The 12,218-nt window shown below is 42.8% G+C and overlaps 1 protein-coding gene across 1 annotated transcript in view; it reads left to right on the forward strand.

Annotated features, from left to right (window-relative positions):
- The window catches only part of capn3b (calpain 3b), a 65,340-nt gene extending 56,481 nt beyond the window's left edge, over positions 1–8,859 (forward strand). Inside the window, exons 14-21 of the mRNA XM_060916360.1 lie at positions 2,349–2,417; positions 2,516–2,573; positions 2,676–2,740; positions 2,823–2,891; positions 3,005–3,083; positions 3,430–3,546; positions 8,378–8,436; positions 8,530–8,859. Of these exons, the coding sequence (XP_060772343.1) occupies positions 2,349–2,417; positions 2,516–2,573; positions 2,676–2,740; positions 2,823–2,891; positions 3,005–3,083; positions 3,430–3,546; positions 8,378–8,436; positions 8,530–8,556 (543 nt within the window). The 3' untranslated portion in view covers positions 8,557–8,859. The remainder of the gene's footprint in view (positions 1–2,348; positions 2,418–2,515; positions 2,574–2,675; positions 2,741–2,822; positions 2,892–3,004; positions 3,084–3,429; positions 3,547–8,377; positions 8,437–8,529) is intronic.
- The last annotated feature ends 3,359 nt before the right edge of the window (positions 8,860–12,218 follow it).

Raw genomic sequence — 12,218 nt, forward strand, 5'->3', positions numbered from 1 at the left:
TTAGCTAGTCAACAATAGCTACTACAGAAGAACAAAGAGGTTACAATGGGTTATTTTAGCCTATTTGGTTACACACTCGCCGCCACAGAATGTTAACACCAATGTAATGCCTTTTCTGGCTAATTTTATTCGTCTTACCTCCAACAAAGTGGTCACTACACAAGCGTTGGTATGCCGAGGGCTGCCAATCTGTTAATGGCCGCTATCCATCTTCTCCGTCGGGATCCGATAAAATGATAAACCTTGCCTTGTTTGTTGATGGTTACTACATCCAGGTGCACAACAATATAGTGGCATGATGGAAGTCTTGCTGAAAGTAAAAACTTTCTTTGCTGCCGTTCCTCAATGTTGGCTGTGGTAAACTACTGGTAGTACACGTCCAAAATGGCGGCCGCGTTTGTCGTGACGTCACGTGAAAAGGGTCCATACAAACAGCAGATGTGTGTCAAAATATTCTTAGATCAAAAAATAAACCTCAGGAGGCATGGTGGTGTAGTGGTTAGCATTGTCACCTCACAACAAGAAGGTCCTGGGTTTGAGCCCAGTGGCCGATGAGGGCCTTTCTATGTGGAGTTTGCATGTTCTCCCCGTGTCCGCGTGGGTTTCCTCCGGGTGCTCCGGTTTCCCCTACAGTCCAAAGACATGCAGGTTAGGCTAATTGGTGGCTCTAAATTGACCGTAGGTGTGAATGTGAGTGTGAATGGTTGTTTGTCTCCATGTGTCAGCCCTGCGATGATCTGGCAACTTGTCCAGGTTGTACCCCCACCTCTCGCCCATAGTCAACTGGGATAGGATTCAGCTTGCCCGCGACCCTGCACAGGATAAGTGGTTATGGATAATGGATGGATGCATAAACATCATATCTTGAGAAAAATATACTCTATTAATGAATATCATCCATGCAGGATTCACGAAGACAGCTTACCCCTTTCCAGACATCCCAAGCATGATAATGTCCACAGATGTGTTACACTAATTAACGCCCCATCAGAAATGAGAGTGGAACCATTAACGGAACCCAACAAATGAACATATTTTACAATAGAGGGATTTGGGGAAGTTCATAAAAAAACCCAAAACTTTATTCATATGAAATTATGACATTGCTACATGTGTGTGAGAGTCTGGAGACAGAAATCTTAGTTTCCCGGCCGTTAGCCTGTGCTACTTGCTTTCGATAGCACTGGCTTGACTGCTTTATTAGCATTTGCTAACACTACTGATGAACGCTACACCAGCTGGAAGGTGACTTCACTGCTGTGCTGACGGCTCCAACTCGTAGTTAAGCTCGCGTTGGCCTTTGAGAAGGTGTAGGATGATACGTTTTTGGTCCCTCCCACTATAAATCAAAATCTGATTGGTTAATTCATCTGTCACTTCCTACATAAACATACACTGCCATGGCCTTCTGTCCCAGCAATGAAGTCCTAACCAATGAGTGAGCCAGCTCTAAACCTTTCTCATCCTTGAGAAAACAAACAAAAAATTGTATTGGATAACTCTATTTTAATGTTTTCAGGATAGTAACCCTTTCATTTCTGAAGCAAATTTGATAGAAAATGAGGCAGAATTAGAAGAGAATAATTATAATGAAAGAATGAACAATTAAAGAATGAAAGAAATTAAATATAATATATGAAATGCTGATAGGGCGGCACAGTGGTGTAGTGGTTAGCGCTGTCGCCTCACAGCAAGAAGGTCCGGGTTCGAGCCCCGTGGCCGGCGAGGGCCTTTCTGTGTGGAGTTTGCATGTTCTCCCTGTGTCCGCGTGGGTTTCCTCCGGGTGCTCCAGTTTCCCCCACAGTCCAAAGACATGCAAGTTAGGTTAACTGGTGACTCTAAATTGAGCGTAGGTGTGAATGTGAGTGTGAATGGTTGTCTGTGTCTATGTGTCAGCCCTGTGATGACCTGGCGACTTGTCCAGGGTGTACCCCGCCTTTCGCCCGTAGTCAGCTGGGATAGGCTCCAGCTTGCCTGCGACCCTGTAGAACAGGATAAAGCGGCTAGAAATAATGAGATGAGATGAGATGAGATGAGATGAGATGAGATGAGATGAGATGAGAAATGCTGATATGTCTGGGCCTTCTCTGAAGGCCTCGAAGACCCTGATGGCTCCTCTCTGCTATGCTGAACCAACTTACAGTTCTTTTATAATAATCCTATAAAAGAAAAGGATTAATTTTCTTTTATAGGATTAAATCTCATTATTTCTAGTTTAGAAATAATGAGATGTTTCAATAATATGGTTATATAAATGTGTGGGTTTTTTTTAATCCATACATCTCAGTGCTAAATTTATCAAACATGTCATTGATGTCTAATCATATCTAAACATCTGCGTTTTTCAGCTCTTTGAAGAGGAAGAGAGCGAGGAGGAGAAACAGTTCAGGGCCATTTTTCAGCAGATTGCTGGAGATGTGAGGTTAAATACTGTAGATCTAATGCACGTCATTTCAACAATACACTGAAATCTATTACACTCACACCATCAATTCAATGTGGATTCCTCTCTCAGGATATGCAGATCAATGCCAAAGAGCTGATAAGTATCCTCAACAGTGCACTGAACAAATGTGAGCCATCACAATTCAGAACATAAATAAATAAATAAATCCCTGATTAGTTTCGGTTCACATTCCTATTCGTGTTCTTGTCTCATCTTCTTATTTAATCAGACAAAGAGCTGAAAGCAACAGGTTTCAGTCTGGACAGCTGCAGAAGCATGATAGCGCTCATGGATGTATCCTTGAACTTAATGCATTTTCATGATTGAGGTTCTTGTGAAAGAGGCGCAATTATTCCTTGACCTTGAAATATAAAAGACTGATGGAACGGGAAGATTAAACCTGCAAGAGTTCAAGCATTTATGGAACAAGATCAAACAGTGGAAGGTAGGTTTAATGACCCTCAGCCTGTTTTAAAGCTAATCAGAGCCTTGTAAAGTGTTACAGCAAAATATAATGCTGCTACAAATCTTTTAACAAATGTCGTATTTTGTCTGCAGACTATTTTCACTCGCTATGATGCGGACAAATTCGGCAGCATCAGCAGCTTTGAGATGAGAAACGCTCTTGCCGATGTGGGTATGAGTCCTTCCTTGAACCTCCTTATCACTTTAACCAAATGCTACCTGAGATCCCCACGGTGAAACATGGTGGTGGGAGCATCATTTTAAGCGTTACTCTTCCTGTCTCAGCTGCTTTTCAAACTAATTCCCTCTTTACTCCTTCACTGAATTTTGGTGGAGATATACAGTATATGATCTCGTGTATACAAAATGATATTGTATATCTTGTGATCTGATATGATTATAATAGCATCATGAAGATCAAAGAGCTATCAAAACAAGTCTGGGACAAAGTTGTAGACAGGTTGGTTATTAAAACATATACTAGTGTGTTTGTTTTATGCTGTATTTTGCTCACTCAGGTTTTCAGCTCAACCCCCAGCTTCATGACATCATTGCAATGCGATATGCCAATGAGCAACTGTATTTGGATTTCGAGAGCTACATTTGCTGTTTAGTGCGACTCGAGGGAATGTTCAGTAAGTGTGATTTTGATCTTGTTCGACAATTTTTATAGTGTTATGTAATGAACCCTAATTTGGAAGGATAAAATGTAACATTATTATTATTATTATTATTACCTCCACCAACTTTGTTAGAGGAGGTTATGTTTTCACTTCCATTTGTTTGTTTGTCTGTTCCCAACATAACTCAGTTTCATCCATACCCCATGGGATGAAATGTGCCCAGTCCCCCGGGTTCCTCATGCAAAAGATTCGCAAGAAACATCCAATCTTTTGATTTGCCCTCTCCACTTGTCTGTTCGATTGAGGGTGATAACCTGACGTGAGACTGACTGATACTCCAAGTTGTTCCATGAAGCAGGACCATAGCCGTGAAATGAACTAGGGACCTCTGTCGCTGACTATGTCCTCGGGAATGCCAAAGTATCTGAATATGTGTTGGAATAGGAGCTCGGCAGTCTGGAGTGCAGTAGGGATGCCTGGTAACAGAAAGAGTTTCAGTGCTTTAGAGAATCTGTCAATAATAACTATGATGGTAGTGTTACCCTGAGAAGGCAGTAGATCCGAGATAAAATCAAGGGCTATGTGTGACCAGGGCCTCTGGGGTACTGGGAGAGGACAAAGTTTACCTGCTGGCAGGGTGCGTGAAACTTTTGCCTGGGCACACTCGGAGCAAGAGGCAATGAACTGATTGATTTCTGTGAGCATGTTCTCCCACCAGTACTTGTTACTTAAAATGTGGTAAGTACCCTGGCTGCCAGGATGTCCTGTGGCGGGAGACGTGTGGGCCAGGTGATCAGTCACCCTCAGAACTGCTTAGGAATGTAGAGTAGACCAGGTGGAAGGCTCATGGGAACTGCTCTGGGCTGAGAGTTTCTTATTTGTTGGTCTAGGTCCCAAATAATAGATTGCATGAAGCAGTTGAATGGAAGAATTGCATGGGTAGTCGAATCCTGGTGAGAAGATACGAAGGTACGTGATAGAGCATCAGTCTTAGTGTTCCTTGATCCTGGGCAGAACGAGATCATGAAACTAAAATGAGCAAAGAAGAGAGCCCACCTGGCCTGGTGAGGATTGAGATGCTTGGCCTTCTTGAGGTATTCTAGGTTTTTGTGGTCGGTGAATATTGTGATGGGATGAGTGGCTGAGTGGCTCCCTCCAGCCAGTGTCTCCACTCCTCAAGATCGAGTTTGATGGCTAAGAGTTCACGGTTCCCGACATCATAGTTTATTCCAGCAGATGTGGGCTTTTTGGAGAAGAAAGCCACAAGATGGAGTTTGTGCTTCTCGCCACAACATTGGGATAAGACCCCCCCAACTCCTGTGTCAGATGCATCAACTTCTACAATGAAAGGTTTAGTGGGGTCAGGATGTTGTGGAACCAGGGATGAGGTGAACATTTCCTTCAGTCGATTGAAGGCTTCTTCAGCTGAGGGATTCCATTGCAGTCGTCTGAGTGCCTTCTTGAGCAAGGCCATTAAGGAAGCTGCAATTGTGCTGAAACCTTGAATGAAGCGACGATAGAAGTTTGTAAAACCCAGGAATCGTTGAAGCTCCTTTATAGACGTGGGTACAGGCCAGGACATGACTGCAGAGACCTTGGAGGAATCCATGCTTACTCCCTCTGATCTTATGATATAGCCTAAGAAGGAGATCTGGTTACGGTGGAATTCGCATTTCTCAGCCTTGACATAGAGATGATTATCCAGTAGGCATTGGAGAACCGCTCTGACATGTTCTCTATGACTCTTTTCATTAGGAGAGTAGATTAAAATGTCATCAATGTATGCAATGATGTAACGTCCCAACATGTCTCTTAGTACATTGTTAATTAAACACTGAAAGACACTGGGAGCCGGGGAAAGGCCATATAGCATTACCCGGTATTCGAAGTGACCAGTGGTTGTACTGAATGTGGTCTTCCATTCGTCACCCTTCTTGATTCTTATCAAATTATAGATGCTACGCAGGTCAAATTTTGAAAATATCTTGGCTGAACGAAGCTGCTCTAGAGCAGATGGAACAAGAGGCAGAGGATAAGGATATTTAACTGTGACCTGGTTAAGCCCTCTATAGTATATACAAGGCTGAAGGCCACCACCTCGCTGTTCAACAAAGAAGAAGCCTGCTGAGGCTGGTGATTTGGAGGGACGGATGTATCCTTGGTTGAGGGCTTCCTGGATGTACTGTTCCATGGCAGCGTGCTCCTTCTGTAAAAGGGGATAGATTCGACCACGTGGAGATGACATACCTGGTAGGAGGTCAATGGCACAATCATATGGTCTGTGTGGTGGTAGTCCACAAGCTTTCCCTTTACTAAAGACTTCCTGAAGGTCAGGGTAGCACTCTGGGACATTTTCAATGGAGCCTGGTTGCGGACTTTCCACTGACGTGTGTTACGGCCCGGCTTGTTTCAGACCGCAACATAAAAGAGACACGACAACAAGATTAAAGCAAATTATAATTTATTGAAAATTATACCAAAAACAATAGATATTCAGCAATGTCTAGGGGAATGTGGGTGCGTGTAAATGGCGTGATGTGGATGCAATGTAGCAGTCAGTATCAGCATGTTAGCAGATATAAAGACAGACAAAAAAGTAGAAAGAGTATGAGATAGAATAATGAGAGAGAGAGAAAGAAAGGTGCCAGTGCCAGGAGGAAAATCAAAAGGTGCCTACATGAACGAAGAAAAAGTGCCCAATGAGATAGAGAAGAGAACCCCTTTTATAACCCCGCCCCAAACACAGGTGCACACAATAATGACCTTAACCTAACCAGGCCCAGCTCTGTCTGTGCACTGACATGCCAGGACCTGAAGGGGGCACAGGGGGTCATCACACGTGGAAGCGATACATGACTGGGGACGTGCAAGACAATGTTGGAAACAGGTGGGTGACCATTGAAGAATTTCTTTGTTATGCCAAGAGATCAATGAATCATGAAGTTGTAACCAAGGATACGCTAGAATGATGTTGAGATGTTCAGTGGTGGTTACGTAGAGAGAGATTTGCTCTGAATGGAGTGCTCCCACCTGAATGAGAATGGGAGCGGTCCTGGCAGTGACCCGGCCGTCACCTAGGAGTTCTCCGTTAATGGTTTGGATGCTGAGTGGACTCTGCAGAGGGATTGTGGGCAGGTCGTACTTCTGGACGATTGCACTATTGATGAAATTCCACTCTGCCCCAAGTCTATGAAGGCAGACAGGACATGTGTGGAGGATACCAGCTTTAACAATACAGGCACTTTGAATGACTGTGTAATAAATTTTCTATCGGGACTCACCGCATGAGTAGTGGGTTCCACTGGCTTGGAACGTGACAGACGGATGGGACACTGGCTTATCTTATGCTCTGAACTCCCACAGTAAAAACAGAGACCTTCTCTCTTCTTTCTTTCCCGCTCAGATCTTTTCAGGTGAGTGTGGGAAACTTCCATGGGTACACTTTCTTTAGGGCGATGAGCAGGCCCGGAGGTTTCCTTGAGAGAGGGCTGGCTGGTGAGCAAATGATCCAGCCAAATCACCAAGTCAATGAGGGGGTCTAGAGTCATGTTTTCATCTCTACACGCCATTTCGCTGAGTACCCCCCAGACAGAGGCCCTGACGGAACACTGCTTTCAAAGCCAGTTCATTCCATCCACTGGCTGCTGCAAGGGTCCGAAAGTCCAAGGCGGATTCTGCAACTTTTCTAGAACCTTGTTTTATGGTGAGGAGACTCTCTCCAACTTCGATGCCCTCAGGTTCATGATCAAACACTTGTTTGAAGAGCTTGAGGAAATGCTCATAGGAAGTTGTGCGTTCTCCTCCTTTTCTCCATACAGCACTAGCCCATTGCAGTGCCTTGCCAGTGAGGAAGGATAGAAACTTGGCGATTTTGTGTTCATCTGAGAGACAGGGCATAGTGGAAAAGTACAGAGAGCACTGTAACAGAAACCCCTTACAAGCGATTGTATCACCGGCATATTTTTCGGGAACAGGAAGCTGTAGTACAGCACTAGATGTCGTCTCAGGGTGTGGAAGGAGGGCCTGCGACATCACAACTCCAAGTTGTGTCATCTGCATGTTGAGGTCAGCAAACATCTGTTGATGTTCTCCTAACAACCGCCCCTGAGCGTTCAGTGCAGTTTGTTTTGCTTCCTCCGCTCCATCCATTGTAGGTGAAGTATCCTGTCAGGATGCAGGCACTTACTAATGTAATTTCAGGAAGAAGCAGCGAGCAAACAGTACAGAGCCAAATCGTGAAGCAATAATTGAAGTCAGAAGGCAGGCGAGGGTCGGTCGATTGGCAAACAGGGTAACGTGGGCAAAACAGGAAGCGTAAACGGTGAAAGGATAGCGAGAGTCAAAGAACAGCCTCTCTCTGTATAAACCTCTCTCTGTGTCAGAGAGAGGTTTATATAGCGTGGTGGTTAATAAGGACTGAACAACAGCTGAGTTCAATACTCCAGTGCCAGATGCGCTGTGAATCTTGGTTGTTGTAGTTCTGAGTGGCCATGTTTGTAGTTTGATTAGCGCTGCTGACTTCAGCACTTTTACTGACAGAAAATTATATCAGATGTGTATCAGGATCAGCTGATGCTCAAGGTTTCAGTGGCATTGTGCCATATCTAAATCGTAAGACACAAAATTACTCTTCATAGTTAAAGTGACACTGGTAACATTCATTCGTAAAAAATAAACGAATAAAACAAAAGAGGAGATTTTCTTGATTGTGAGTTTCTCTAACGATCCCATTTAAAAGTGTCTTAAAATACATGAGCCAGCGCTGTCTCTTTATTATAAACTATACAAATATCAGGTAATCACTGTCCTTAAGAAACCCTAAAATGTATATATTTTATTATAGGGGCTTTCAAAGCCTTCGACAAGGACGGAGATGGTCTCATCAAGCTCAGTGTCCTTGAGGTAAAAGTAAATACATCACAAATTTGATTTTATTGCATTAAAGTGTTGCACACACCTGTTAAACATCTCCTTGTTTTGTTTTTTTTTCTGCAGTGGCTTCAACTGACCATGTATGCATAGTGATCAGAACAACGTGGATAAAACACAAGAATGAGGAAATTTCCATCTTCCACTCATGTACGAGGACTGTGGAGCAATGACTGAAAATCAACTTTTATAGCAGATGTTACATCTTCTCTGAAAAACAGCACTTTTTTGCTAACTGTGATTCATTCTGTTTCTGTAACGCGGTGCTTTGATTTATGAGACTGTGCAGTTATTTTATTCCCCTTTTTTTTCATTTTTATCTGTTTCCAAGATGGCTTTTGATGGCTAATGGGAAATATTAGAACCGCAATTCCAAGTATATAATTAATGACTCAAATAAAGGATTTGATCATCTGAGTTTTATTTCATATCAGTTTGTGTTGCACAACTTGATTTTAAACACCACTTTATTTAACAAACTGATGAAAAACTCTCATCAAAATTTGAATTTTTGATTCATTCTTAACCTTAACCCGGAAGTACACTACCATTCAAAAGTTTGGGGTCACTTTGAAATGTCCTTATTTTTGAAAGAAAAGCACTGTTCTTTTCAATGAAGATCACTTTAAACTAATCAGAAATCCACTCTATACATTGCTAATGTGGTAAATGACTATTCTAGCTGCAAATGTCTGGTTTTTGGTGCAATATCTCCATAGGTGTATAGAGGCCCATTTCCAGCAACTCTCACTCCAGTGTTCTAATGGTACAATGTGTTTGCTCATTGCCTCAGAAGGCTAATGGATGATTAGAAAACCCTTGTACAATCATGTTAGCACAGCTGAAAACAGTTGAGCTCTTTAGAGAAGCTATAAAACTGACCTTCCTTTGAGCAGATTGAGTTTCTGGAGCATCACATTTGTGGGGTCGATTAAATGCTCAAAATGGCCAGAAAAATGTCTTGACTATATTTTCTATTCATTTTACAACTTATGGTGGTAAATAAAAGTGCGACTTTTCATGGAAAACACAAAATTGTCTGGGTGACCCCAAACTTTTGAACGGTAGTGTAATTTTCCTTGTCCTCTGGACAGGACTGGCTGAAGTACCCTTGAGCAAGACACCTAAGCCCCAACTGCTCCAGCAAGAGTGGTGGCGTACCTTGTGTCTGATTACCCAAAGAAAAACTGATGACGCGATGATCAGTTCAGGCAGTAGCCCAGCCAAAACTAAAACTAAACTCGGGTGGTGAACGAGTGAGCAAACGAGTGAAAATATTTTCAGTACGCGAAGATAAAATTCATATCTTCGCACCACTGTGTAATGTTCTTTATAGTATATGGACACATCCACACAAAAGAATTTTAATTTTGAACCGGTTCACCATTTTGACAACGTGCGTCTAGTCAGTGGGAAAACACTGGGAGTGATGTCATCGGAGTGAAATATCAGGAATTATTATACATACGGGCCACTTTTTCCATGGAATAAAAACATGTATTCTATTTCCTTCTAGTGGGTTTACTGATGGCATGCAATATTATCATATCGCTTATCCTCCATGTATTATGCCACTCTCATAATGGAGAATGAGCATGCAATATTGTTACAATATTGCATGTTGTCAAGACAACACGACGTCACACGTCGGAGCTCATGCGAAGATCTGATGACAAAACTTTTTTGCTAAAAGTGCTACTGCTAGGATTAGCCATGCTATGATTAAGCACTAAATAAATAAACTTGAAACTGAAACCGAAGACGCGCTGAACACCCGAAAGGCTACCAAAACTTCATTATATATTTTTCACAGATATTTACAAGAGAAAAACATACCAGTGGACATTGAAAAACTCGAAAAGAGACATGTCGGAGATGTAAAACTTCCACGCTAGCAAGTGACTGTGACAGTTTGTAAACAAACATGGCCGCCAAGTTTGCTTTGTTAAAAGCAGAAGATTTTGAGAGAATTTTGGCTGCCAGGTCGCTCCGTTGTGTGTAGTTGTCGTGGATTTTAAAAGTAACTAAGTAAATTGCACAGGGAAAATACTGCTACTACTACTACTAATAATAATAATAATAATAATATTTGGCTTGACTGCGCTAGCACTGGCCTGAGCTAGCAAACACTACACCAGCTAGAAAGTAACTGGACTGTCGCGCTAACAGCACCAAATCGCAGTTAAGCTAGCGTTGGCCTTCAAGAATGCTGACATGAAGAGTGTGTACAATAATAATAACAAATAATATTGGCTGGCTTTTTTTCATGGTCTATCAGATATATTCCATTCAGCTACTTGTCTTCAACTCATTTAATATCATTCTAGCTGAATGGAATACATCTGATGGAACACTCAACACCAGCCAATATTATTTAATTCTTATACAGTGGGGCAAAAAAGTATTTAGTCAGCCACCAATTGTGCAAGTTCTCCCACTTAAAAAGATGAGCGAGGCCTGTAATTTTCATCATAGGTACACTTCAACTATGAGAGACAGAATAGGGGGAAAGAATCCAGGAAATCACATTGTAGGATTTTTAATGAATTAATTGGTAAATTCCTTGGTAAAATAAGTATTTGGTCACCTACAAACAAGCGAGATTTCTGGCTCTCACAGACCTGTAACAACTTCTTTAAGAGGCTCCTCTGTCCTCCACTCGTTACCTGTATTAATGGCACCTGTTTGAACTCGTTATCAGTATAAAAGACACTTGTCCACAACCTCAAACGGTCACACTCCAAACTCCACTATGGCCAAGACCAAAGAATTGTCAAAGGACACCAGAAACAAAATTGTAGACCTGCACCAGGCTGGGAAGACTGAATCTGCAATAGGTAAGCAGCTTGGTGTGAAGAAATCAACTGTGGGAGCAATTATTAGAAAATGGAAGACATACAAGACCACTGATAATCTCCCTCGATCTGGGGCTCCACGCAAGATCTCACCCCGTGGGGTCAAAATGATCACAAGAACAGTGAGCAAAAATCGCAGAACCACACGGGGGGACCTAGTGAATGACCTGCAGAGAGCTGGGACCAAAGTAACAAAGGCTACCATCAGTAACACGCTACGCCGCCAGGGACTCAAATCCTGCAGTGCCAGACGTGTCCCCCTGCTTAAGCCAGTACGTGTCCAGGCCCGTCTGAAGTTTGCTAGAGAGCATTTGGATGATCCAGAAGAGGATTGGGAGAATGTCATATGGTCAGATGAAACCAAAATAGAACTTTTTGGTAAAAACTCAACTTGTCGTGTTTGGAGGAGAAAGAATGTTGAGTTGCATCCAAAGAACACCATCCCTACTGTGAAGCATGGGGGTGGAAACATCATGCTTTGGGGCTGTTTTTCTGCAAAGGGACCAGGACGACTGATCCGTGTAAAGGAAAGAATGAATGGGGCCATGTATCGTGAGATTTTGAGTGAAAACCTCCTTCCATCAGCAAGGGCATTGAAGATGAAACGTGGTTGGGTCTTTCAGCATGACAATGATCCCAAACACACCGCCCGGGCAACAAAGGAGTGGCTTCGTAAGAAGCATTTCAAGGTCCTGGAGTGGCCTAGCCAGTCTCCAGATCTCAACCCCATAGAAACTCTTTGGAGGGAGTTGAAAGTCCATGTTGCCCAGCAACAGCCCCAAAACATCACTGCTCTAGAGGAGATCTGCATGGAGGAATGGGCCAAAATACCAGCAACAGTGTGTGAAAACCTTGAAAGACTTACAGAAAACGTTTGACCTCTGTCATTGCCAACAAAGG

Source organism: Neoarius graeffei, chromosome 3 (assembly GCF_027579695.1).
Source record: "Neoarius graeffei isolate fNeoGra1 chromosome 3, fNeoGra1.pri, whole genome shotgun sequence".
NCBI lineage: Eukaryota > Metazoa > Chordata > Actinopteri > Siluriformes > Ariidae > Neoarius > Neoarius graeffei.